Genomic DNA, 27,084 nt, shown 5'->3' with positions numbered 1-27,084 from the left:
CAAACCAAAACGATCTGCGCACGATGTCACCTTCGAAACCCGTTGAGATTCCCGAGTGGATGACAAACAACTTTTTCACTGATGCGATCGCCAAAGCGCTTAACATATCGGAGGAAGAGTTCGCCATTGAGCAGTTAGACGTGCGTGCAGCCACGGAGGCTGGAGATAACTTCGTTTCCATTATGTACCGTGTGCAGGCAGCGGTATTAGTGGGTGAACAGGAGCATCGGAATGTTTCGCTGATCGTGAAAGCTCTTCCCCGTTTGGGTCTCTCGGAGGAGATGATTACGTCGATGAACGTCTTCCCAAAGGAGATGGCCATGTACACCGAAATATTGCCGGCCTTCGAGCAGCTGTATCACGAGCATGGTGTCACTGTTTCTTTCGGTCCTCGCTGCTTGAAACACTGCACGGAACCGACGGACGTTATTGTTATGGAGGATCTCAAAGAACGTGACTTCCGCATGGTGAATCGCCAGGAGGGACTAGATTTGCAGCACTGCCATACACTACTTCGACGATTGGCTCAATTCCACGCGGCTTCGGCTGTTTACTACGAACGACACGGTTCGTACGATGTAAAATTCAAAGAAGGAATGTATGCCGAAAAGAATCGCTCCATGTTTGAGCAGTTTGAAAAACAACACGGTGTGTTCATGTATGAGAACATGTGCAAGTGGTCAGGAAAGGGGAAGCTTTATGCTGAATTGATGGTAGGTCGTAATCGTAACTAAAATGATCCAGGATCTCTTAACTGCAGATCATTCGTTAGAGATAGATAGAGAGAGAAAGAAAGAGAGAGAGAGAGAGTTATCGTACAAGAATTCGGAAAAATAGAGCATGAAATGTAAATCTATTTTTCGCTTGCAGAAACATTGGGGCATGGACATGTTCGATGCATTGCTGCGCATCACCAAACCTGATCCGTCCAAGTTCAACGTTTTAAACCACGGTGACGCGTGGTGTAATAATATGATGTTCCAATACCACGACCACGATGGCGATAGTGACCTCATCAAAGAAATAACACTCGTAAGTAGAGTAATCCGCTTTATCAGCTACGAAGCCGAAGCCGATGTATGTAGGATTAATTAATCGCAACTCGGCGAATCGATCCAGATTGACTTCCAGATGTGCATGTGGTCTTCGCCGGTAATTGACCTTCACTACTTCATCTTTTCCTCCGTGCGCGGGGACCTGAAGCTCCGCGAGATGGACCAACTAATTCGCTACTATTACCAGCATTTGACCGAGAACTTGACCCTATTGGAATATGGGGGCGTATGTCCGTCGTTGTTGGATCTGCACTCTGATTTCATCGATCGTCAGCTGTACGGTTTAAGTACGGCTTTTTCCGTGCTTCCCATTTGCTTGATGGAAAAAACCGACAATGCCTCCATCGATCTGATGCTTGATCAAGGAGACGCAGGAACGGCATTCAAGGAGAAGATGTACAACGGATCGGCTTACGTCAAGCAGATGGGTGCAATCCTAGAGTACTTCCACAACACTGGTGCCTTCGACATAAACCAGCTCGGAATGCAGCGTCCTGCCGAGATAGAATGCGACAGCACAATTTGCCTGCCATTGTGGCTTGATCGGCAGTTTTTCGATGATGTAGTACTCAGCAAGCTCGGAGCATGCCCGCCTGGTGAACGACGCGTTATCCGCGGCGTGCGCGTGGAGCTGGCAACTAAGAAGGGAGACAACTACGCATCGGTTCTGTACCGTGCCAAGGTCGACGTTCAACACGGTCGCTCCGGAATCGTGGAGAGTTTTTCAACGATCGTCAAGGCACCCCCAAAGGGCGTACTGGCAGAACACATGTCGTATCTGAACTTCTCAGCGCGCGAGATAAAGATGTACCGGGAGCTGCTTCCTGCCTTTGAGCGGCTCTACCGCGATAAGGGCGTCGACGTGCAGCTTGGTCCACGGTGTTTCAAGGTGTGCGAGGGCTTTCCGGCGGACGTGATGGTGCTGGATGATCTGCTGTTTAGCGGCAACAATCGCATGGCGGATCGTCGCGCCGGGTTGGACCAATATCACACGGAACTGGCGCTCGAGCATTTGGCCAGGTACCATGCTGCTTCTGCAGTTTACGTTGATCGCGGAAATGCACTTTCCAGTGATTTCCACGGACTAGAAGCGGTTGAAAATCTCAAGAAAATGGGTGAAGAGCTTTTCCAGCCCATGCTTGACAGCTTGATAGAGTTCATGGCCAACTGGGATCTCGAGCCAACATTCTATGCCGACTTGAAGGAGTTCGCGAAGAACGCCTTTTGTGAAGTGGCTGCCATCATTACTCCCCGGGAGGATCGCTTTAACGTGTTAACGCACGGTGACCTGTGGGTGAATAATATGATGTTCAGCTACGATACCAAAGGTAACGCGCAACAGGCATCCGCTGTCACCCTTGTGGACTTTCAAATGTGCTGGTGGGCCTCACCGGCGGTCGATCTACACAGTTTTCTGTTTTCCTCCGTGCAGGCGGAAATAAAGCAACCGATGCTCAACTACTTTCTGCGGTACTACCAGGAGAAGCTGGTTGACAATCTCATCCTGCTCGGTTACCGCAAGAGACTGCCGACATTGCAGCAACTGTTCGTTGACTTCAACGATCATTTGGCAATGGGATTGATCAGTGCCATGATGGCACTTCCGTTTGCGCTCGTTCCTGATTGTGAAGATGCATCGCTTGATACGGCCGTCGGAAACAGCACCGACGCAGGGCAGCGATTCCAAAGGCAGCTGTTAGATAATGACGAGCTGAAAACGCAGCTTAAGTCGCTACTGCCCTACTTTCACAACCGAGGCGTGCCGCGCAAAGCCGAATAATGCCACCAACGGTTACTTCTCACCATTATCGACCAACCAGCTTTTAACATTAACCATAAAAAATGACAATAAATAAAGCATTTGAAACAACAATGTTTATAGCTCAGTGAGCTGTGTACCTGAGCAATGAAAAAAAAACACATTTTGTCTAACACAATAGCCGCAAATCGTTTGAACCTGTACGAGCCTATAACACAGCTAGCAAGCAAACAGCGACGTCAGCATGACTCTCACGTTTGATTTTACTTGTACCGTTCTGCTGATCATCTTCAAGCATCGTCTCGGCATTCTTCCAAGATGATGTAATAAAAAAAAACACACACACCATGCGAACAAAGGCGCGTGCAGCGTAGCTCAATAGGTGTTCGGTAGATTTTGTGGGTACCGAGTTTCGTTTTGTTATCACCGGGATTGGGGCAAGTTAATGCCGAAGACTTTGCGCAACGGGGTGTAACCGTTTTTTTCCCGTAAAAGGCAAACCTTATCTGGAGAACATTTTCTTTTTCGCCCACTTTTGAGCATTACTCCCTAAAAGGCCACAACCGGAATTGTGCGGCTGATTCGATATCAATATAGATTGCGTGTGCCGCCTATGCGTACTGACCTATCTACCCCTAGCAGGATCGATATGTTTGTTTTAATTCGGTGGGCACCTGCTGATAGTGTATCTAGCAATAGAAGAGTATATATTAGGGCGCCTCCATCGTAGCCCGTTCAAATTATGCCACACGCCTGGAAGACACCTACCTCCAACACGCGAATTATTATCAGTGCACGCGAACGGAAAAGGGCTTATTACTCGCGGACGGACTGCCAACTCGCGTCAGTCTTGATTTTACGGCCAAAGTTATCATATCTGGTTGACTAAGGGGTACGTTTCTGGTGTTAGTGTACAGCCACGTGGCTCAGAGAACTGCAGGAAAGACTAGGAATACAAAAATCATTCAACGTGTGCTACCATGGCAACCTCGTCGACGCCTGCAGTCAATTTACCAGAATGGATGACAAAAGAGTATTTCGTAGACGCCATAGCTACCAAACTGGATCTCTCATCAAACTCATTTACAATTACCGACCTGGATGTACGACCTGCGACGGAGTCGGGCGATAATTACGCATCTATTCTATATCGCGTTCGTGTAACCGTGCTGGTTCAAGACACCGGAGCCCAAACGGACGTGTCACTAATCGTGAAGGCACTCCCAAATCTTGGCCTGTCCGAGGAAATGATACAACAGATGAACCTTTTCCCGAAAGAGATGGCCATGTACACGAAGATATTGCCCGCGTTTGAGAAGCTGTACCATGAGCGTGGACGGGAGGATGTGGTTTTTGGGCCACGATGCCTTAAGCATAGCACCTCTCCAACCGACGTGATCGTACTGGAGGACTTACGAGAACGACAGTACACGATGGCCAACCGCCGACAGGGTATGGACATGAATCATACGCGATTGGTGCTACGACGCTTAGCTATGTTCCATGCAGCGTCCGCTGTTCACTATCAGCGATACGGTTCGTTTGGGGAACTGTTTAGAGAAGGCATGTTTGCCGAAAAAGGACGAGCGATGAACGAACACTTCCAGAAAGGGCAAGCCGATTTTATGTACAAGTTAATGAGTGAAAGATCGGAAGAGGAGAAGGCGTTCGCAGAATATATGGTATGGTAAATTGGAATGAAAAACTTTGGCTAAATTTAATAGCAATAATATCATCGTTGTGTTTACAGAGACACTGGGGCATGGATTTATTTGATGCACTTTTACGCATAACTCAGGCCGACCCGACAAAGTTCAATGTACTTAACCACGGTGATATGTGGTGCAATAACATGTTGTTTCATTACAACGCCGATCAGCAAGTTGATGATATCGTACTGGTGAGGACATCTAGCAAATAATCGCAACATACCCTTTTTTCTTTAGCTTCAAAGCTTGACTTTCTTGGTTTTGTTTCTTCAAAGATTGACTTTCAGCTTGGGGTTTATAGTTCACCGGCAATCGATCTGCTTTACTTCATGTTTACCTCGGTCAATGGAGATGATCGGCTTCCTCAGATGAATTACATGATTCAATATTATCACGAACATCTTGTTGAAAATCTTACCTTCCTCGGATATGAAGCTGAGCTGCCGTTGCTCAAAGACTTGCACTCGGATGTTATTGCGCACTCCCTGTTTGGGTTTACGATGTGTTTCGCCATCTTGCCCATCTGTTTGATGGAGAAAACTGACGACGCTTCGATGGATCTAATGTTGGGTCAGGATGAAGCAGGCATAGCCTTCAAGGTGAAAATGTATACAAATCCCGCCTACGTCAAGCAAATGAAAGATATATCGGAATACTTCTTCAACATGGGAGCATTTGATGTTCTGCAGATTGGTACGCAACGGGCCGCTCGCATTGAATGTGCCTTATCACTACAATTACCGCTCTGGTTAGATCTGGAGTTTATCGAGCACATTGTAGATGCAAAGTTTGGCACTAGTACCACGGGTAAACGAGTCGTTCGGAATGTCTACGTTGAGAATGCCACGAAAAAGAGTGATGCCTTTGCTGCTGCCATGTACTCCGTAAAGGTTGAACTTTTCTGGACATTGGCGGGTACCGAGGAAACGTTATCACTCGTCATCAAAGCCCCACCAAAAGGAAACGCGGCAATATATGCACAAACCAAGAAAAGGTACGTGAGAGAACGTTTAATGTATGAGGAATTTATCCCGGCTTTTGAGACGCTCTACCAGAACAAAGGAGTGACCGTGAAGCTCGGTCCCAGTTACTACAAACCACGATACGGACTGCCAGTGGAGGTGATCGTCTTGGAAGATCTAGCCCGTAGTGGATTCTTGCTAGCCCGAGGACAAGACGGACTGGATCAAGCCCATGCCGAAGTTGTGCTTGAACATTTAGCCAAGTTCCACGCAGCATCAGCCGTCTACTGTGAAAATAGCGAATCCCTCCCTAAAGAGCTAACTGACGCTTTCACGGATTGTGCAGTAGCGAGAGACGCCGATAAGAAGTTTGCGACCTCACTGGACAACTTGTTGACGCACATGAAACGGTGGGAGTTTGCTGTCGACTTCGTAGATGAACTGGAAGCTGTATCTCGGCAGATATGTACGCTGTTGGTTGAAACTTATGCCGTCGATTCCAAATCATTCAACGTACTGACTCACGGGGATGCGTGGTTGAACAACATCCTGTTTTCGTACGACACCGATATTCCAACGCAAGTGGCTATGATCGATTATCAGTCCGCTTCCTGGGGTAGTCCGGTGCTCGACCTGATTCACTTTTTGTTCTCCTCCGTGGATGCGAATGTAAAGCTTTCGAAACAAGCATATTTCCTGCGCTACTACCAGGAACGGTTGGTACAAAATCTATTGCTGCTCGGATACAAGAAGCCACTTCCTACGCTACTGCAGCTTCATGTTGATTTCAACCATCGTTTAAGTGTCGCAATCAAAAGTAGTATGATCGATCTACCATACGCTTTGGTAGATCGCAGTGACAACGCTACAGAGAAAGCTACCGGGGAACTGAAGGAAACAGGACTAACGTTCGAGCAGGTGCTCTACGACAACGATCGCTTCAAGGAACAAATGAAAACCCTTTTGCCCTATTTTCGATCTCGAGGAGTGCTGACACCGCTTGCTGCCAACTGCAGGAAGCAATAATATGTTAAATCATTGTACATTATGTTCTATTTATTTCAATACCAAGAATACAATATTCCTGATATTTTAGAAACGCAAGACACAATTGTAAGGTATCAGTAATAAGATTAAACAACAAATCGTCGAAAATAAACTGAGCAATGTTTTAATTCATGTTTTGCGAAGAGCTTGTTTATTATTAACATTATAGAGACAAATGATCGAAGAACCCAAATTTGAAGAGTACCGGCAAGAGCCGGTCGATCAAATCAAGATACTCCGGATTGCCATATATACGCTTCCGCAAGGCAGTACCTTCCGGTTGCTCGGATGTTATCATTTCCATATCCGACAGTTCGGTTACTCCGCTCATCGCGACTGCGACTGCTTCCGACAAAGGCGGTAGCATCAACACACCGCGCCGTTTAATTTGTTTCAGTAAATCGTCATATGATGGGATCGGTTGCCGGCATTGTAGCTGTTGCAGAGCATTCATTAAGTTGTCGTAATAGTACCGGCACAACTCTTCCAGAGAATCACAAATCAATTCCGCGGCAGATGTAATTAAAAAATACAGCACATCCGTCGCTACAGGCCCGTAAAATACCGTTTGAAAATCAAGCTGTTAGAAACGCGCACAGTGAATTGACAACATGTGTTAAAGACCTGATGCATGTAATTTTTGCTTCGTAAAACGTTACTTACAAACAGAAGATCGTCTTTTGCAAACATAACATTGTTTGGCCAAAGGTCACTATGGTTAAGAACGTTGAGTTCGGATGGGTCGAGTTGTTGTGCTCGGCAGCATTCCTTCAGCAATCGTCCGTCAAGCGCAGCCTGTAAGTACGATGTTCCGATGAAACCATGTGCAATTAGCCATAAGCTATATGTACTCTGTTTACCAGTGGTTCCAGAATTTCTTTTGGAAAATTCCGTTGACGCAGAGTATTCAGAAAGACGCTATACAATCCCTCATAGTGATCACGCAGGACATCAATAGTTCTTTCCGTAATCACTCCCTCGGAAAACAGTCTGGGAAACGATCCATTGATTTCTTGATAACGCACCGAGGCTGCATGGAATTTGGCTAGTTTGATCAGGATATTTCTCACATCTGCCATTCTAAGCCCATAGCTTTTCTCCCTCATACGAAACTGGCTACGATTGAGATCCTCCAACACAATCACAGTGGCGGGTGAGTTGGTTGCTTTGAACATCTTCGGTCCAAAGCGTACTGAGTCGTTAAACAACCTTTCGAATGCGGGTAACAGCTTCTCGTACACCTCCTGTTCTTTTGGAAAGACAGCCAAAATATCGACAAGGTTGGCTCCGAACGATTGATCTGATTTTTCCTTCACGATATAAGACAGACACATCGTCCGACCAGTGCACTCCACATCGATCGACACCCGGTGTATGAGAGACATGTAGCCGGCTGTTTTTTCAGTCGCCTTACCGATATCAAATCGTGAGACGATGATCGATGCTCCACTCTCAAGCTGGAGATCTCGAGTGATCACATCGTAGAAGAAATCAACCGTTTTCCAGCTGGAATCAGACATTGTTTTTTCGCGCACTTGCCACAAGGAGATGAATACACGACTAAATGAGTTCGTTGCGCTGTTGCTAGACATGCTACACGCTGATACACATCATAACGTTAGATAATACCAACTTCGTGTATCTACTCAATCCGCACTCTCTGAATCCAACAACCCTTTCCATCCGTTCGCGATGTAGATAGTAGACTGCTTCTTGTGTGAGTGCATTGTGGGTCAGCAGTGGCTAATTTAATTGAAATGTTTGTCAAAAACCCCTACTGAATAACGAAACGGTTTTCGGATCCTCATTCGTCGACGTGAAATTTAAACAAATGTTTCAGAATTGATACTAGCTTTCGCTTATCAATTTAAAAATAGAAGATTTTCATATCAAATGATTTTCATATCATATCAACACATTGGCAAAGGGTGTTATCAGGAACAAGTACCCAGAAATTTCACAACACTGTGTTATACGATCTAGGGCAGTTGTAGATGGCCGCAGCACAACAAAAAAGATAGCATTTGTGTGGTTCAATTAGAACACCTAGCTTTGGGCAACGGTTATCGCACTAGTAAAAGTTGATACCAAAAATGTATATTTAAAAAGTGAGAAGAGCCATAATGCGGTGGACTAATCCGAATTTCCTAGAACTTTTGACTACATGAATCTAAGTAATCCCTACGAGTGTACTTCTGTGGCACCTACAAACAACTCACTGATTGGTACATGCAACTATCGTGATATACCACTAGAAGGATACCAGATAGCTCTAGGTTTAAATTGTGACTTGACTGAAAACACTGAGTTCAACTTCAGAATATCTATTTCACTTTCAAATCACTTAGCATTTTGATCAGTCACTTCAATAAAAACTGATATTTAGCGCGTGTCGAAACCTATCTGTAACGGTATCAACTAATAGGCCAACAAATATAAGGACAACGATAACTTCCTGCAGTGTAGATGACTTGATCGATGTCCAGTGAGCCTTTAGCAGTCACGTCACGATGCTTCAAATGTTCCGTTTCCAACCTTACCAGATGTAGTTCACGTGAAGATCATTCGCAAGGCATTACACGCTGATGCTATGTCAACCATCGACGATAAGCAGCTTTAGTTGCATTATTGTGATCATAACTTGTGTATTCTGATCCCTTCCCGGTTGGCGTTTGTGCCTTCTTCCAGTAGTCACCGGTTTGGTTGATGGCACGCTCGGAGGATCTGCTTGTAGATTAAGTCAATAATTTGATCTAAGTGGTTGTTTAGAATTATCACTGGTGTACCGAGTTTCGTCACAGATCTGCCAGGCATGTTAGACGCCACGTGAAGCAGAAACTGAAAAAATCTGCGGCAACTGAAGTAAGATAAGCGAAATAAACTAGCATGGTAAGTAATACTAGGAGAAGTTTGTGATTTATGCACTAGGCTCTGTTCGAATAAACAAAAGTAATCAAAAAGATCCTGAGAACGTTGTCATATTAAATATGTACTTCTCTAACACGCTGCCAATACGTCATCCAGAGAAACTGTGTGGACGGAGCACAATCATTCCACCGAAGTTAGACAGTGTCTGGTGAGGTGTAGATTGTAGCTGACATGGAATTAAATTCAAGATGCACGCTGTCTCCTCCGGTATCATGCACCCGTGCCATATTGCACAACCATTCCCAGGCACACCGGATATGACGTCTTACCCGACAAGCGTCTAACCAGGAGCGCACGCGGGACCAACAATTTATGGCACTAAATCTAGTTTCTGCTACTGTCCTTCCGAGGGTGACGTGCGCTAAGTATAAAGACTACCCGAACACTCGCAGTCCAGACAAAAGGCGAAAGCATCTTGCACATGCAACCAGTGGCAGCCGATAAGCGACAGGCAGAGAGGATCACGATGCCCGAGAACACTATTCCAGAGTGCCTTAACGCTTCCAACGATGCCCCGGACTGGTTAAACGAGCTCTATGTGGAGAAAATTTTGCGTTGTGCACTGCAGGATGAGTCGATTAAGTTACAGCGGTTGGATATATGTTACGCTGTCCCAAAAGGTGACAACTTTGCGAGCATCATCTTTCGTCTGCGCGTCACATACCATTCCGAGGCACAGGTAACGAACAAAGTGACTGCTAAACAATGGAGGGTGCTAGTGTAACCGGGCTTTTCTTTTGAACAGTACGAAACAACACGCACGTTCATACTGAAAGGCATGATCACGGAGGGACTAGCGGGCGAGAAACTGCGGCAGTACGATGTGCAGCGCAAGGAAATGGATGTATATCAGTTCGTGATTCCAGAGCTAAAGCTCATGATGAAAGCCATCGATGACCACAGCGAACTCTACCCGACGGCCTTAGTAGTTGATCGCAAACATGAAGTGATCATGTTCAAGGATCTCACACCCGACGGCTACAGAATGGCGGATCGGACGCAAGGGATGGACATGCCCCATCTGAAGATGGCAATGCGGCTGATGGCTAAGATGCACGCTGGCTCGATAAAGCTGCGCGAAAAGCAACCCCACATTTTCGAGCACTATAAGACGGGCATGATGACGCGCCAAACGGATGCGTTCTATCCGATGTTCAACCTGATCTTCGACGCTCTCACGAAGGAGATCAACACGTGGGGTCCGGAGTGGCAGTACTATCATGCAAAGTTGGAGAAACTCCGTCCCAGCTTCGTTGAGTACGGTCTGCAAGTGTTCGATAATGATCCTGCTAGCGACGACCTGTGCGTGTTCGTGCACGGTGATCTTTGGGTGAACAATTTACTGTACAGATACGACGCCCACGGCAACCCGATCGATGCGGTACTGCTGGACTTCCAATACTGCTGCTATGGGACGCCGATGGTCGATTTTTGCTACCTCTACTACACTTCGGCTAGGGACGACATCCGACAGAGCTGCTTCGACGAGCTGTTGCAGTGCTACTTCGACGAGCTGATCGACTGTGCGCGGAAGCTGCGGTACCGTGGCAAACTGCCGACACTGTATCAGTTTCAGCAGCAAGCACTTCGAAAGATGTTTTATGGTAGGGAACTTCACCGAGCGCTTGCAATGCTGTCTTAAATCCAACTCTCATTCGCCCTCTCATTGCAGCCGTATACTCCACCTTCATAGCACTTCCGGTGCAGATGAACGACAACACCGAGAACGCCGACTTTGATGCTCTAATGAATGATAACGAGCGGGCGCAAAAATACAAGCGCATGATCGTGTCGAACGCGAAGTATCAGAGCATTGTCCGCGGCTTACTGCCGCAGTTTGATCGCAAAGGTTTGCTAGACGAGTTGTACTAGGCTCCCCGGGGGAGGCAACTCCATGTTCGGGGTTTTAGTTTGATCGCCGAGTTGTGCTGTTCACTTTTCTTTACTGGTTCTCAATAAACACGGTGTTATCAGTCGTTTTCTGTTTGTTTGTTTGAAATCTCCAAACCGATTTGAGTGTTGATCCGGGTTAAACTGCCTAAACCACCCGCCATGTTTCAATGACTAAGCGAATTCGAAAGACGCACTACCATTACCAGCAATCGCAACAGCTGGACGGGAGATGATAAGAAAATTGATAATCACATCGAAGAAGGGCGCAAATGTTTTCTTTCAGCGACGTGACGATCCGCTAAGACATCGTATGCATTGCACTCCGTGTTGACTAATTACGTGACCTAATTTGCTTTATTGCACGATAGCATACGCTGCACGGAATCCAACTACACATCGAGACGTATGCGCGCTGCTTCCGCTTCTCCTGGAATACTGGACGAAATACATGATCTCTGGCTTGCGAACACATCGGCAGGCGGCGTTAGTCAGCAAAGGACTGTAGCGAAACTGCTGCTACGCGGTAACACCATCAGCTGCGGCTAATTTGGGCAGCAAAACGAGTAGGATTTCGATGAACCGAGGATTGCTGAATATTTCTTGCCTCGCTCGAACGGCACCCTCGTCGTCTCCGAGCATATTTTCCGGTGTGGCCAACTCACTGTTCTCCAGGATCAACGGCGGCACAATGCACGTCGTGACGATGAGCGCTACGAGAGAAGATAAAAATCAAACGAAATGGCAATAAAATTAGCTAGGATTAGAGGATGAACCATTCGGTACGTTTGTTATGCAAATCGCTGCTTACCGTGATCGCGTTTTGCGGCCATTTCCGCCCGCACGCGCTCGAGATCGGGCAGTGGACCGTCATACTTAAATTGGCGCAACGCATCCAACAACTCGCCGGTGTACAACTGCACTAGCTCGTCGAATCCGGCCTGCTGGATCGCATTGTTCGCCGATGAGTAGAGAAGATGGGTTAGATCGAAGCCCGGTGAACCGTAGAAGCTCTCCTGGTAGTCCACCTACAGCAACCGTCCGATTTGGACGGTGAAAAATCACGAGACTCGGTATTACCCGACATGGCGAATTGGGATTTTCTCTACAATTCCCCGGTCCCTATTTACCATAATCACATCCACAACGGTGCCGTCCGCCGCGTACTTCCACAGCAAATTGTTCAACCACATGTCACCGTGGTTGAGCACGTTGAAGGTGGTTTCATCGCACGCGTAACTGAGCGCTTCTCGCTCGATCGCTGCCTCCAGGAACGATCGCAGAAATCCGACGTACTGCGTCAACTCTGGCACCTTCTCCGCCTGCTCAATGCAATGCTGGATGGCGTTCGCGTAAAACAGATGGATGGGATTGCCCTCAGTGGCAAAGGTGCTGCTGGTGAGCGGTCGAAACAGCTCACGATTCTGTAATTAAGGAGTGAGCACTATCTGTTACAGCAATCAGCTACATTTCGCACATCCCGCAATTGGGGTGGGAAAACCTCGCGTTACCTTACGCGCTAGCACCGCCGTTGCGGCGTGAAACTTTGCGAGCTTCTGCACGATCAACTGCATGTGTGATCGGTCGAGGCGCGCTTTACGATCCGGCTGACGGTAGCCCTTGACGGAGAGATCCTCCAGCACCAGCGCATGCTCATCCTCGTAGATGAACCTCGGTGCGAACTGTGTGCAATCACCGAAGCTGGTCAGCAGCTCGCGGACGGCTTTCAACACCGGCCCGTACACGGTTTTCTCGATCCCGAACACGTTCAGCTGATCAGCACCCTCAGCTAGCTGTTCGTTGGCGAGCTTTGTCTTCACGATGAGGGACAGTGTATCCGGCTGATCGGACACTGTATAATGTACCGTGGCGCGCACGATGGCGCTCATGAAGTTCTGCCCTCCCGGACAACCAGCGGCTAGTTCGAACCGCTGCACAGCCACATCCGCGTGCAGATACGCCTCGAGCACACGCGTAAAGTACTCCCGATCAATCCACGGCAATCCCGGTGCTGCGAGTTCATCCATGGCTCCCGCTTAATAACTCTTTGTCTCACTCAAGGCGCTAATTTGCACGGCGCCACGCTGCTACACGTCAACCGCGATGCTTTCACGCAACTGGCCGCGCAAAACGGACGGAATAATCTAAACCCGGTCGCATTTACTCCGCGAAACGCGCACAGCGATAGCGGTTCGTGTTGGACGCGGCACAAACACCAGCGACAAATCGACCGGGAACACCCGCGGGAACAAGGCGCAAAGTGCGATGCAGGCAGCATAATTTGTGCTTCGTCCAGCGGACACGGGTTTGTTTGGGGTAGAACACACCCTATCCATATTTTGTCACCGAAATGTTTCGCACACAGCTGCAGCAGATGGACGTCCATTCGAGATGCACTTATCGGGGGAAACGTTTATTGCTGGATGCAATTGTTACCGTTACATGTTGTGCTACAATTGTTACCGTTACATGGTGTGCTGCAGTTGTTACATGTTATGTGGGTTGGGTTGAAATTTGGGACTGAGCTTATTTATTATTTTCGAAATAAACGTCTACTGTAAATTAGAGCTGCGTTGCTAACCAAGGGCTGATAATATGTGAAATAAAATTATTGTTTGAATCCATTGCATGATTTCAGTCAATTATCTTATTAAATCGATCAATACTGGCAGAGGCAAGAGATCCCTGCGATCAATTGATCTTTGCCACGTAGGAATGAGTTGGAATATCAAGTTCTACATTGGCATCTAATTGCAGCAGTATGTATAAAAAGAGACAGCAACAGATCTTATATTAAGCAATATGACGATATGGGACTTATGTAAAGTGTAAATGGTTTATATTTTCTGTAGATTATACAAAGATATTTTACTATCACTATTGCTTACATCAAGATGTACAATGCTCCAACATAAAAAGTGATATTTTTATTTGATTCAAGTATACACTAAAGAACAACGATGTAGGAATGGTTTATCATACATCGGCGGTTTTATTGGACAAGTTCATTATCTGTTATCGGGCTAATCTTTATCACATAATCATCGAACCAAAAGTGCCACGCGCAGGCTGACGTGTAGCGCGTCTACCACAAATTTCTACAACAATGCAAACTTGATATCGAAGATTGCTTTGGCACGCTTGCATGAGCTACAAAAAAGGCGACGGATTGCTTCGGTATGAGATACGTTATCAATTATCGGCCGCCAGTCGACCACGCGCGTGACGTACAAGATTCGTTTCAGACTCGCCTTATATGGCTACATGTTTGCCAGAGTTCCCTGATGAAGGAATCGCGTCAGCTCGGTGTGTAAGAGCTTCTTGTAAGCTGGGTTGCTAAACGCCGGATTGTCTGCCTCACCCTTAATAAAACTCTCAATTTCGAACGTGTTTGGATCCATATATTGGAACGGACTAAAGACTGCATAGTGGAATAACTCTGCAAGGGAAACAAAGAATGGTGAGGAATGTTCGATTGCACGAGATGCTGATCACGTTGAAGAGAACACTTACCAAGTCCCGAGCATCGCAGTAGCTCCAGCTGCAAATCCAACAAGGTGGGTATTTTACCAAGAAAACCTAACCGTCGCAGGAGATCACTGTACTGTTGATAGTACATGTATATCAGTTCCTCACGATGGTTGTTCTTAACCGTTGGCGTTGGTATCATGTCGAGCAGATAGTACAAATCGATGGCGGGCGAAGTCCAGCAGCAGATTTGATAATCCAGCAGAATTGTATCCGTGTGGCGACCCTCGGCATCGATTTGGTGCAGCATATTTTTGTTATGAAAATCACCGTGGATAAGCACGTTTTGGATCGTCTTGGAAGGGTTGTAAAGCCAGCTGAGATAGCTGTGCAAGTTCTGGTGGAAGATTTCAATTGGCTTCGCAAAGTGAGCAAACTCTGGATACATCTTCGTAAGCTGTAATAAATCACCGAAACCCTTTGTGATCATTCCGCCGAAGGTCATAAATTTGTCGGCCATCGAGTAGGTGTTTTCTGCCGCAAATGAAGGGTCCTACCGCAAAAAGAGCACTTGACAGTAAATAAACTAATAAGTCATCATTAAACCCTGCACTTACGTTGCTACTGATCATAACGGAAGCGGCATGGAACATTGCAATGTCTCGTACAATCGGCTTCATGTCGTCCAAAGTGGCGATGGGGTCCCCCATCACCCAGCCTTGACCGCTGATGTCTTCCAAAATAAGAATTGCCTGGGGTTTCAGAGCACCGTAAATATAGCTGTAACCATCACCACACGTATAATTACAGCATTAACTAGAATTCACTGAAGCTTCACAAAACCTACCGGGGATACTTGTACTCCTCTCCAATTTCCTCATACAGCCGAGCGATCTCTGGCAAGATCTTGCTGTACATTTTAAGTTCAACTACGAACAGCCCATCGTCCTCCAAGAGCTCTTTCTTTAGGCCATCCGCCTCAGGTTTCGTTTTCATGATGAGATTGATCGAATTCTCCCCGACGCACCGTTTCGAGCGGTAGTTGACAGTCGTGCGGAACATCACACTTGCGTAATGATCGCCTTTGTTAGTTCCCGGACGCATAACGCATCCGCTGGTCAACTCGATCGTCTGATCGTTATTAAAATCACGTATTACACCGAGAAAAAACTCATCATTTAGCCATGCTGGTGCCTCAAGCTCGTCCAGATTGTACGACATGGTTGCTGAGAGGAGAAGTTATTGAAGTTGCAAATTCTACACCCACACCCCGTAATGGAAGAAATCCGTCTGATCGCAGCTACTGCTACTGGGAAACTAATGCTTCTAAGCAATAAGGGCTTGTACTTTAAATAAACACAGTTTCGATGCGCTGTAATCTGTCTTGCAGGCAATCTTCGTCCTCGGGTGGTGGTATGAGTGCGCGAGACAAGTGGATGAGATTGCAAAAACACACTCCACAGACGGTCTAGTAGCTTCGTATCTAGTGACCATTCGCGTATAGTAAAAAAACAAATTCAGAGCAAACACTAGCAGAATATTATCTTTGCTTCTGGTCACATTATCTACCACCAGGGCTCCTATACGTACAAGTCGCTCAGCTGTGGGTTATTTATCGTTTATGGCCGCATATAGTACTACCATTGTGTAAATGAGCAACAAAAATACTAAATGAACAAAAGTTTGAATTACCCATTTATTTATTTCAAAACAATTAGATATTTAGAGCACACCCTGATGTAGAAACCGTTTCAACTCCTTTCGCATCGCTTCTCGGAACTCTTCAATCTGCAAAGCGGGATTGGCGATCTTTCCCTGGAAAAATGCCTCAGAGTCTACTTTTGACAAATCAATGTATCGAAACGCAGAGAACACGATGTAATGGAACAGTTCTATGGAAGAAAATTAAAGCCCGCGTGTTAATACGATGAAATTTTAATTCCAAAGCATCCTCAACGTATTTTTTACCAAGTTGTCCGTTCGAAAGCATTCCGAGCTGTAACGCATTCAGCGACGGTATGTACCCGGAAAAGTTCAAGCTCCTTAATAGGTCGGTGAACTTTTGATGATAGCGATAGACGATCTCGTCTCGATGATGTGTTTTAACCGATTGTGTTGGTATCATGTAGGTAAGGTAGAACAGATCGACCGTTTGTGAACTCCAACTGCACATCTGATAATCCACGAACATCGTATTAACCACTCTGTCTTCGGACTCCAGGTGAAGTAGATTTTTGAAATGGAAATCACCGTGAATGAGTACGTTAGCACACGTTTCAGAAGTGGCATATGCTGCCCGTATCCTATCGTCAATTGTTTGATGGAAGCTTTGCACCGGTGCAACGAACTCTGGAAGTGACAAATCCTCTCGAAGAAAGTTCACGAACGAATGAAAACACGCATCCGTCATACTTCGCATACTTCGGAAAGTGTCCGGAATGGTGCACCGGAATTGAAGTTTGAATTCTGGATCCTGTAATAGAAAAACCGTCACTTACTATCGCTCCATCGTTTTGGTCATCAAACATAAATACTTACCTGTTGTTGCATCATCATGGACGCTGCATGGAATTTGGCAATTGCATCGATTGTTGGCTTCAAATCTTCGAAACTGTCCAACAGACCCTTCATTCTCCATTTCTGTGGGCTAATATCTTCTAGGATGATTATTGTATGAGGCTTCTCGGCAGCGTAGATCAGTCTGTGAAACCGGTTAATTACCAACTGGAACGCTTAATGAAAGTTCACGAAAAGTACCTTGGATATTTGTACTCCTCTCCGATGCTCTCCATCAAACGAGCCATTTCCGGAAGAACTTTAGTGTACATTTGAATTTCTTTTCCAAAAAAATCGTCATCATTAAGCAGCTCCTTCTTGAGACCCTCCTGCAGCGGTTTAATCTTCATAATGAGATCGATCGATTTCAAGAAAAGTGCACTAGTCTGCTGATCTCCACCGACTCGGTATCGTACTGTCGTCCTGTACATCACACTAGCAAAATGATCTCCAGCTTTCGTCCCCGGACGTAGCTCACAGGTGTCCACTAATCGTACCGTTGAATCGTTCTCGAACCTACTCAGAACATGCTGAAAGAATGCATTACTCAACCACGAAGGCGAAGAAAGTTCGTCCTGGTTGTACTCCATACTTGACGATTGAGCTCCCAATATTGGTCGCCCTCTTCACGGGATTGTAATGAGAAACTGTCGCGACCCAGCGGCTGCCTTGAAGCTCCCAGCTGCAAGCAATCATTCCATAGCTGTGGTAGTGCCTTCAATGCGAACGAACCACTAACATTCCATTATGAATGTCGCTTTATTTGAACTTCGGATGTTTTTGATGCAGCAAACGTCATGGAGCCAAGGAAGTGCATTCAATGGGGCAAATGGGCCAACAATATTGGTAGGAATTTAATTTTACTTCATTTTTTTTTGCATTGCTCGCGTGTAGTAGGTTTCTACGTGTAGCAGAATGCCACATTTACCTTCATGTGGTAAACAGTGTGTACAATACGCTTGCATGGGGTTCAATCGCAGCAAGCCGTTGCGATAAGATAACGTTATGTAATTCTGTTTTTGTTTGTTGTTGGTGCCTTCCGCCCAGCACTATCGCATTTTGCTCACGTGGACCCATGCTCAGCTGTTGCAAGGAATTTGTTTTCCCATTCAAGTAAATCAAGTTTAAAGAAACCGTAACCAGAAGCGTCACGTTACGGCTTCATCACACCTTGGTGCAGTAATCGTGTCAGTTCTGATCTCATGACGCGCTGGTACACTGCGCTGCTAGCGGCGGGATTTTCTGCCTTTCCCGCCAGAAGTGCCTCGAAATCAATTTTCGAACGGTCAACGAATCGATACGGATAAAGCGCCACGTAATGAAATAGCTCCAGTGCAGCCTTCCGGAGGAGCTCCACGTGTAGCTCTTGTAGTGTGGTGACGCGACCAAGCCATCCGAGTCGGCGTAGAACCCGATGAAACTCGCTGTGGTACAGATATATCATTTGCTCTCGATGCCGTTCCTTAACCGAATGATCTACGATCGTGTCGAGCAGGTAATACAAGTCAATGGCTGGCGTCGTCCAGCTACATATCTGATAGTCGATTAGCATAGTGTCTCGGACAAGCCCATGGGCGGAGTACTGGTGAAGCAGATTTTTCGAATGAAAATCCCCATGGACGAGTACATTCAGACAATCCGTTGAAGGACCGTAGGTTTCAATCATCTTATCCAAGAGGGTCGTTTGCAGCTTTTCAACAGGTTGAACCAACTGTTCGAAGCCGGCGGTAGATCGCATGAAGCCCAGTAAGTCCGTAAAGCTTTTCTTCAGCATTTCGTCGAGAGCTTTCAGCTTTTTAGCTACATCACATCGATGATCCTTGCTAAAGAGGGGGTCCTGCAGAATGTCGAGAATATTCCTGTTGAGACATTTGTCTCTATCAGCGCAAAGTCACTTACGTCTTGTGCTATCACGACAGACGCAGCATGAAATTTGGCGATAGATCTGATCGCAGGGAGCACATCCTCCAGGGACGTTAGGTACGAGCCAGTTTCCCAGCCTTTTCCACTCACATCTTCCAGAATCAGAACCGTTTGAGGGGACTCGGCAGCAAACACCAGCCTATGTGAATAACGCACAGCTTGTTAATCGTACTACCCTCGCACTGCCACATGAATCGACCCTACCTGGGATAGCTGAATGTTTCGTTGATTTCGCGCAACCTTCGGTCGATTTCTGGTAGCACTTTGCTGTAAATGCGCATCTCCCTGAGAAAAAGGTCACTTCCATCGAGTTCATCACGCTGGAGGCCGCCCGAGAGTGGTTTAGTCTTTATGATGACATCCAGCGACGCTTCCTTACCCAAACGGGAGCGATAGTGTATGGTTGTCCGGAAAATTGCGCTTGCGAATCGTTCACCGGGCTTCGTTCCTGGTCGCAGCTTACATCCGTGACACAGCCGAGCTGCGGAATCGTGTGTAAATTCACGAATCACCCGCAAGAAAAACTCATCGTTCAACCAGTCGGGTAATCGATCGCTTCCTTCCACCACAGGAAGCATCACAGCATTCGGTTGATGAGCAAAAGTTCGTTGGATGAGGTTGAAATCGCAACAGCACTGTGGTGCCCCTCCATTTAATGGGTGTTTTTATATGGGAGTGAATCCCCACCTAGTTTCGCCTTGGCGAGTGAATATCACGATAGAATTTGTGATTAGATTTCAGCTGGCGAAATAGTAACGCTCACTATTGTTGTAACGTGTGAACCCATTTACAACGCGCTTTTGATCGGAGTAGAGATACATTCCCTTCATAGGTCGTAATCAATCGTAAATAAGATTATTCTCAGCTCGTACATTGACTCGTGTGGGCGTATAATGTTGGAACTTGAAGAATACATTTGAATAAGAAGCTAGAGATATGTGATGGCAATTTGCATCACGCTCATGTGTGTATAAATAATTCCACAACTTGTTCATCTGCGAGTGAAAACCGACAAGTATAACGAGAAAAAAAAGCGCGAATGATTCATTCATAAAGGCGTAAAAATGCGAATGATTGGCCAAACGTGCTTACAAATGGTCGTCGCGTCGGCTAAACCATTTCGAAACAAACTCTACTGTGACGGGTGTGTAACACTGAGTCAACTCCAAATTTGCACTTATCATCGTTTCCTGTAGGCTTTCTCCCTGTCGATTAGCACCACTGATGCCGCCTGGATATGAAACGAGATAAGACGCCAAAATTCGTACACCATCACAGAAGTTTTCTATCGGAAGGCGTCGTTGGTCCTACTGTCATCGATTGCAATGCGCCACAAATAAGTGTATATAAGGTAACCGGTTTTTGGGAGTCACCTTCAGTCGTCATTTAACCGCACGTTCAATCAACACGAGCATTACGCAGCGTTTTTGGAGATTTATTTTTTGCCTATTCTAACGCGAAATGGCCGAAACTGCTGCTAGCGAAACGAAACCAATTACGCCACCGGAATGGCTAAACGCGGCCTACCTGGAAGGCGTACTGCGAAAATCAGAAGGTGATCGAGACCTGCAGGTCGAAGATGTGGAGAGCTCCCCGGTGGGAAAACCTGGCGAGTATCTGGCCAGCCAGTTGTTCCGTGTTACGGTCCAGTGCAAGGGACCGAAGGTGAACGGTTCGAAAAAGCTAGTGGTGAAAATTCTTCCCGAAAACGACATCATCGGGGGCACGATGGGGAAAAGTTTGTTTGAAACGGAACTGAAAATGTACGGCGAATTTTTGCCCCAGTTCAAGCGCCTCTTGGACGAGAACGAACGACCGGTGCCATTGCCCAAGTGTGTATACGCCGGTGACAATCCATCACCGGTTATTATATTGGAAGATTTGGCTCCCGAAGGGTGGCAAGGGCATGATCTCGTCGAGAGTTTCGAGCAAGCAAAACCCATCACGATCGCGATCGCTCGATTTCACGCGGCTTCATTTTATCTAAGCAAACAAGTAAGCCCATCGCGGACATTTCGATTGCGTGCAATTTTTCATGGATGCATTCGTTTCTTTTCCAGAAAACCGACTTCGAGGGCTTTCAGACGGACATATTTAAGCAGAAGCATCCAACGCTCGATTGGATGTTTGGGAAAAATTTGAAAGCTTTCAACGATGCCCTGCGCACGTGGGAAGGCTGCGAAGCGTTTGTTGAACCGTTTGAACGTGCCTATGCCGACTACTGCGATCGGCTGCACGATATCTACAGCTGCCGAACACCGGGCCGGCTGTACAATGTGCTGAACCATGGAGATTTTCACGCGAAAAACCTGCTGCACCAGTTCAACGACGAAGGAGCAATTGCTGACTCCCGGTTCCTGGACTTCCAGGCCTCCTGCTGGTCGACGCCCGCCATCGATCTGTACTACCTCCTGAACAATATTGTGCATTACAAAGTGAAGGCAGCACACAAGGAGGATTTGATTACCTTCTACCATGCCGAGTTTGCGGCCACACTCAAAGCGGTCGGATATATGGGACACATTCCGACGTTGCTGGACCTGCAAATTGAGCTGTTACAGAATGGCTTCTTGGGTAAGCACCGTCGACGAATGAACAAACGGAAGTGGTTTTCAGTAATACTATTTCCATTCTTTCGCTTCAGATATTCTACACTACACTTGCTTTTTGCAGTTTCGGTTTTTCGATTTTAGTAAAATTCCTCCAGAAGTGCTCGCCTCTGGTCAGGTGGGAAATTTGGGTCTCCAGAACGAGGAATATCAGGAGCTCATGAAAGAACTTATCCCGGGCTACATCCATAAGGGGTTATTAGAATAAATAAATATGCGACTGCTAGGTTTACAATTATCGAGAACTTTCATGACTCCGATGAAAAGGAAATTAAATTATTTCTGACGTAATAAACAAATAAAACGAACATCATTCCTTTTTTTTTACTACAAAACTTTTAACTTAAAGCAACAAAATAGCCACGTTTACGCACACCCTGCGGTGACTTGATTCGTTATCGACAATGTGTGACTATTTGCTACAGCTTATCAATGTGATTGCACGTGATCTGATTGCTGAGTAATCATGAAGTCATAGAATCGCACCATAATTTACGACGACATACTTGTTGCTGTTTTCCTTTTCGCAGCAAGAAAGTTGAACATTTTCATTTTTGAAAATCATTCGTGCAGTGCAATCTACCAGCCTTTGTTCTCAGTCTGTACTCTTGTGCTTCTGCTCCGATTTTTGTTAAGTAATCGTGTGCTCAATGCTTTAGCAAACATGCACGTGATAAACACGATCGTTACAGCATAACATTCAAGTTGATTACTGACCACGGTTTCGTTGGGCGACTGATGAAGCATGTGCTTCCCCCGTACAATGAGCGATTCAAAATGAAAGCTGTAAATGTTATCTCGCAATTGTTTTACAGTGTCCTAATAATACTGATTAATGTCTATATACTTCGGAATTGGGAGTATATATAACCGATAAGCTCCAATATTTGCCAACACGGATAAAACGAAATGAGTATTGCACATTTTCTACACTTTCATTCTGGTGCACATTTCGATCGGTTTAGCGCAAGTGATACACAACAGGCTACCAGGATGCCCTCAGTTAACAAGGATCCTACCAACTGGCTGGACTGCCAACTGTTTCAGAAAGTCCTCGCGCATCACACAGCTGATCGAACCTTAGAAGTGGATGATGTGCAACTTGCTCTTCAGGGAAATGCTGCCTTACAGTACGCTAGCACGATCTACCAAGCCATCGTGAGCTACCGTAGCCGAGGAAATGCTGAATCGATTAAGTTGATTGTGAAGTTAATCTCCTCGAAGGTAAACAGCGTAACAGACGAATCGTCGTTTGATACCGAGCTTAACGTGTACCGTGATTATCTGGCTAAAGTGGACAGCGTTTTTGGTGAAAGCAATAAGTCACATTTTGGACCGAAGTAAGCATAAAACAAGTAGCTCAGCATGATACGTTTATCATCTTACTGCTTGATTTTTTCTAGGCTAATTTATGCGGCTAGTGAACCCACACCATACATCATTCTGGAGGATTTAACGAGTCAGCAATTCGTGCATTGCAACAAACTTCTCGGTTTGGATGATGCCAAAGTAGTCCTGATGAAGTTGGCCCAATTCCACGCTACATCGTACAGTTTGAACAACTCGTCTAAGGTGAATCTATAGAGTACAGCAATTTCTTTAGGATCGATTGGTGGTTAGTTTTGAAAAACTTCTTCACTTTTCTCCAGCAATCAGATGTGTCCAATAGGGCTGATAATGCTCTCTTCAAACAAAAAGCGTCGGAGGGCATGAAGTTCATGCAGGATAATTTGGGCATTTTCATCGAAGAAGTGTCACAATGGCAAGGATATGAAAAATATGCCCAACGATTGACCAATATCCTGCACACCTTCGTTGAACGCGGAACGGCGATCTACGACCCGAGAGTGCACGAATTTAACGTGCTCATTCACGGAGACTTCCATTACAACAACATGCTGTTCAAGTTTGATAGTGACAATCGCGTGCAAGATGTACTCTTCGTAAGTATAATGACAAATTACGAATCACTTTCACCTTCTATTAATAACTACCCGCTTTAACCCAATGTTACAGTACGACTTCCAGCTCAGCTGTTGGACGACGCCCGCAGTGGATCTGCTGTACTTCCTGTACTTCATATGCGATCGTGAGACTCGCAATTCGCAACGTCAGCAACTGCTGCAAATGTACCAGCAGGAGTTCACACGCACCCTAAACGACATTGGACACATGGGAAAGGGTCCCGCCTTGCTCGACATCAACTGTGACCTACTGCAGGCCGGCTTTCTCGAGGTCGTCATCGCGATCTGTTTCGTGCCGTTTCTTTTTGCCGACTACAACCACGTGACGGACGTCTACATCGGCAAGAACGAGGATGCGCGTGTCTATCGTCGTAAGCTTTACAGCAATGAGGAGTATCAAGCGATCATCAAGCCCCTGTTGCCACACTTTTTGCATAAAGGTTTTCTAGATTAGCTAGACTGGAGTGACACGCTCACAAATAAGTTCAACAGCACTCGTAAGCTGGCACACTTTTGTCTGATTTTGTTTATTGCCTACAGGCGACGTCCGAACGCCGTCAATCAAGGTATCCTTTGCGATCGTAAAAGTTAAGCAAATACTCCATCCGGTCCTGGTACTTTGGGTGTGAAAATAAGCGTCTCCGGAATGCGATCGCCTCCTCCGTTCGACCCAGTAGTCCACCCAGATCGGCATTGGAGGTGTCCTCCAGTAGTCGCAGCGGTATCAGGAAGGTGGAAAACATGACGCCGTTATGCCCCTTGCGCAGCATCTCGATCTGTATGTCCAGCAGGGTGGGCATTCGTTTGCTGTACTTCAGCTTTGTCAGCGCATCGACCAACTCGGCGTGGTAGTGCTGCAGCAGCAGATCGAAGTCCTCAACCGTCACGTCATTGGCGGCGGACGTGTAGAGCAGGTAGCTGAGATCGATGGCCGGCGAACCGAAGAAACCGGTCGCATAATCAACAAGGATAACGTCCCGCGGTTTTCCACTCGGTTCCGTCTTAAACATCACATTGTTCACCCACAAATCACCATGGTTGAGCACGTTAAAGTCGGTATCACTGCGTGTGTACACTCGGCAACCCTTCGCGATGATCGTGCCTTCTAGGGCGCGCAGTTTTTCCGCGATCCGGCCCTTCGTCGTCGGCCAGTTTGATGCTTGTTCACCACACGCGACCACACTGTTCTGGAAGAGTGGGTAAAAATGAGGCACATCCTCACTGATGTTGCGGTAATGATGTGAGGCAAGGCTCTCTGCATCCTGGAATTGAAAGAAAAAAATCGAAAATCATCATTCATCGATTGTCACGTGACTCTCCGGAAGATGATTCAAACTTACGATGGTGTACAGAACGGCGGTAGCCGCATGGAACTTGGCGATCTTCTCCAACACCAGCTGCAGCTGGCAAAAGTTCAACCCCGCCGCTCGACCAACTGGCTTGTAGCCTTGCAGGGAAAGATCCTCGAACACAAAGTGCTTGATCGTCGTCGTGTGGATGGCATGGGCACTGTAAAAAGTTCATCTCATCATCATCATCATGCTAGATGCTATGATACAAGCCAACAGATAAACGCTTACACCGGTGCCAACCGCTTGTTGTATCCGATCGAGCTCAACAACTGCTCGACTTTTGGCATCACCACATCGTACACGGCGATCTCGCGCTTAAACACATCATACGCATCCAGCAGGTCGGCATCTTCGTCACGTGCGAACGACACCTTGACGACGTACGTTTGCGTTCTGTGGAGGATGGAGGATGAGAAATTAAAACCCCTCACATTGTGGTCGAGGCTCATATGCCAACCTGTGGTTGTGGCTTCCGGTCGTGTAGTTCACCGTCACCCGCAAGATGTCACTGGAATAGTTTTCACCCTTGGCTAGGGGCGCTACCACCTTGAAGCTCTCGACCGTTATCGCACTTTCACACTGCTCCCGCCGCAGTATTCCCTGCAGGTAGTCCTTGGTGATGAACGGATAACGTTCCTGTAACGTCGTCGGATCCATCGTCCTTGTATGCTGTGCCGCAATAAACCCGTCCACGGAGCCGCCAATTTCCACCGGTCACACCTGCCACGAGAATGATTCAATCAGGCACCCACGGCAAGGAATTTAAACGGTTCATTTCCACCCCAGACGGCCTGTGAGATACAGAGAGCGATAGTGGAGACGAACGCCATGGTCACGGTACACGAATGATAAGGCAACCATGGGGAGCTCGTTTGATACGTACAATCGCTGGTAGAAGAGCGTAATTCACCAAGCCCCAATCATGTATTCCTGCTTCGCGTATATGTGCCACTGCCCTTGCTTTTCACTGGCGCGGGTATTTGTTGTTTTCGTTTTCTGGGCCACTCGAACAAAAACGCGTCACGTCCAAAAACCAGCCGCGAAGGAAGACCTGCGACAACGACGGCCACGAAACTGTGCTGTCATCCGCAGATAATTGGCCGACATTTCGGCTCGCTCGCTTGGGACAACTTTCGGCACTACCACAAGCACAAGTCACCGGACGGCCAGCGTGACACCAGGCGGCCAGCGGTCCGTTTTTCCTACCGCGGAAAAATGCCTGCGTCCGGGTTCGCAACAGCAGCAAAACAAAGCTAGACACGTACACGCGCCCAAATTACGCGCCGAAGGGCCGCGGTTGAATGGCCGTCGGTAAGCTTCTTGGCAGTTGTGCCCTTGCCGTCGTGGGTTTTGATTGTATTTATAGAACTTATCATCCTGACACCGAGACACATTGCGAAATGAAGGGGGTAGAGTTCCATCATCCCCCAACGTGTGCGTTGATTGTGTTTGGGGCAGCCGAAAAATAAACGCAAACGCACGTGGTTGGGGAACGAAAACCGGTCCTACACCAACACCGAAATGGCCGCTATTTGCGTGCGAGTTACGCTTGTCGCGGGACTGACCACGGGGAAAAGTATTGCCATTGTAATCGGCCCTAAACACGGCACGGGAAAGGATGCACTGTTGCAAAAGGACAAAATTTTTCATCAACCTTATGTGACGTGAGCTGAACTAATTGTAATGCAAAACGATCACTCAAACACCGAATGATCATTTTATCTATGACACTACAAAAGCCCCAATATCACCACGACCTTCAAATGCCGTTATTAGGGTCGGTCATTCACCTCACCAAGCGACCTTGAGGAGAGGCGATTTGTATTTACTACTGATTTCACTACCCAGTTCGGTTCTTTCTC

The 27,084-nt window shown here is 46.7% G+C and overlaps 10 protein-coding genes across 10 annotated transcripts; 5 read left to right on the top strand and 5 right to left on the bottom strand.

Annotated features, from left to right (window-relative positions):
- Positions 1 to 23: 23 nt before the first annotated feature.
- On the top strand, positions 24 to 2,836 carry LOC128721914 (uncharacterized). Its single transcript, XM_053815717.1, has 3 exons — positions 24 to 713; positions 871 to 1,032; positions 1,120 to 2,836. The coding sequence occupies exons 1-3, from the start codon at positions 24 to 26 to the stop codon at positions 2,833 to 2,835; spliced, it is 2,568 nt and encodes an 855-aa protein (XP_053671692.1). The 3' UTR covers position 2,836.
- Positions 2,837 to 3,794: 958 nt separating this feature from the next.
- Positions 3,795 to 6,511, top strand: LOC128721643 (uncharacterized). The gene is made up of 3 exons (XM_053815415.1): positions 3,795 to 4,496; positions 4,565 to 4,714; positions 4,799 to 6,511. The coding sequence occupies exons 1-3, from the start codon at positions 3,795 to 3,797 to the stop codon at positions 6,509 to 6,511; spliced, it is 2,565 nt and encodes an 854-aa protein (XP_053671390.1).
- Positions 6,512 to 6,695: 184 nt separating this feature from the next.
- LOC128721639 (uncharacterized) lies at positions 6,696 to 13,377 on the bottom strand. The gene is made up of 8 exons (XM_053815412.1): positions 12,862 to 13,377; positions 12,481 to 12,774; positions 12,162 to 12,378; positions 11,874 to 12,063; positions 9,174 to 9,256; positions 7,393 to 8,066; positions 7,196 to 7,327; positions 6,696 to 7,112 (listed from the first exon to the last, which is right to left on the bottom strand). Exons 1-8 carry the CDS (start codon positions 13,375 to 13,377, stop codon positions 6,696 to 6,698), a joined length of 2,523 nt encoding a protein of 840 aa, XP_053671387.1.
- Positions 9,927 to 11,442, top strand: LOC128720365 (uncharacterized). Its single transcript, XM_053814031.1, has 3 exons — positions 9,927 to 10,139; positions 10,206 to 11,064; positions 11,133 to 11,442. The coding sequence occupies exons 1-3, from the start codon at positions 9,927 to 9,929 to the stop codon at positions 11,330 to 11,332; spliced, it is 1,272 nt and encodes a 423-aa protein (XP_053670006.1). The 3' UTR covers positions 11,333 to 11,442.
- Positions 13,378 to 14,176: 799 nt separating the features above from the next.
- On the bottom strand, positions 14,177 to 16,101 carry LOC128720367 (uncharacterized). The gene is made up of 4 exons (XM_053814033.1): positions 15,666 to 16,101; positions 15,436 to 15,598; positions 14,864 to 15,371; positions 14,177 to 14,789 (listed from the first exon to the last, which is right to left on the bottom strand). Exons 1-4 carry the CDS (start codon positions 16,037 to 16,039, stop codon positions 14,611 to 14,613), a joined length of 1,224 nt encoding a protein of 407 aa, XP_053670008.1. The 5' UTR covers positions 16,040 to 16,101; the 3' UTR covers positions 14,177 to 14,610.
- A 439-nt stretch (positions 16,102 to 16,540) lies between these two features.
- LOC128720366 (uncharacterized) lies at positions 16,541 to 17,983 on the bottom strand. Its single transcript, XM_053814032.1, has 4 exons — positions 17,576 to 17,983; positions 17,357 to 17,519; positions 16,787 to 17,291; positions 16,541 to 16,710 (listed from the first exon to the last, which is right to left on the bottom strand). Exons 1-4 carry the CDS (start codon positions 17,962 to 17,964, stop codon positions 16,541 to 16,543), a joined length of 1,227 nt encoding a protein of 408 aa, XP_053670007.1. The 5' UTR covers positions 17,965 to 17,983.
- Positions 17,984 to 18,527: 544 nt separating this feature from the next.
- Positions 18,528 to 19,875, bottom strand: LOC128721638 (uncharacterized). Its single transcript, XM_053815411.1, has 3 exons — positions 19,502 to 19,875; positions 19,274 to 19,436; positions 18,528 to 19,211 (listed from the first exon to the last, which is right to left on the bottom strand). Exons 1-3 carry the CDS (start codon positions 19,873 to 19,875, stop codon positions 18,528 to 18,530), a joined length of 1,221 nt encoding a protein of 406 aa, XP_053671386.1.
- Positions 19,876 to 20,758: 883 nt separating this feature from the next.
- LOC128721635 (uncharacterized) lies at positions 20,759 to 22,114 on the top strand. The gene is made up of 3 exons (XM_053815408.1): positions 20,759 to 21,292; positions 21,358 to 21,871; positions 21,942 to 22,114. The coding sequence occupies exons 1-3, from the start codon at positions 20,759 to 20,761 to the stop codon at positions 22,112 to 22,114; spliced, it is 1,221 nt and encodes a 406-aa protein (XP_053671383.1).
- A 785-nt stretch (positions 22,115 to 22,899) lies between these two features.
- On the top strand, positions 22,900 to 24,324 carry LOC128721632 (uncharacterized). The gene is made up of 4 exons (XM_053815404.1): positions 22,900 to 23,246; positions 23,310 to 23,478; positions 23,556 to 23,849; positions 23,923 to 24,324. Exons 1-4 carry the CDS (start codon positions 22,900 to 22,902, stop codon positions 24,322 to 24,324), a joined length of 1,212 nt encoding a protein of 403 aa, XP_053671379.1.
- A 103-nt stretch (positions 24,325 to 24,427) lies between these two features.
- On the bottom strand, positions 24,428 to 26,221 carry LOC128720368 (uncharacterized). The gene is made up of 5 exons (XM_053814034.1): positions 26,106 to 26,221; positions 25,680 to 25,942; positions 25,451 to 25,615; positions 25,211 to 25,379; positions 24,428 to 25,132 (listed from the first exon to the last, which is right to left on the bottom strand). The coding sequence occupies exons 2-5, from the start codon at positions 25,877 to 25,879 to the stop codon at positions 24,428 to 24,430; spliced, it is 1,239 nt and encodes a 412-aa protein (XP_053670009.1). The 5' UTR covers positions 25,880 to 25,942; positions 26,106 to 26,221.
- Between the last annotated feature and the right edge of the window lie 863 nt (positions 26,222 to 27,084).

This window comes from Anopheles nili, chromosome 2, assembly GCF_943737925.1.
Source record: "Anopheles nili chromosome 2, idAnoNiliSN_F5_01, whole genome shotgun sequence".
Lineage (NCBI taxonomy): Eukaryota > Metazoa > Arthropoda > Insecta > Diptera > Culicidae > Anopheles > Anopheles nili.
The sequence above is the reverse complement of the archived record's forward strand: the minus strand, read 5'-3'. Positions and strand labels throughout refer to the sequence as shown.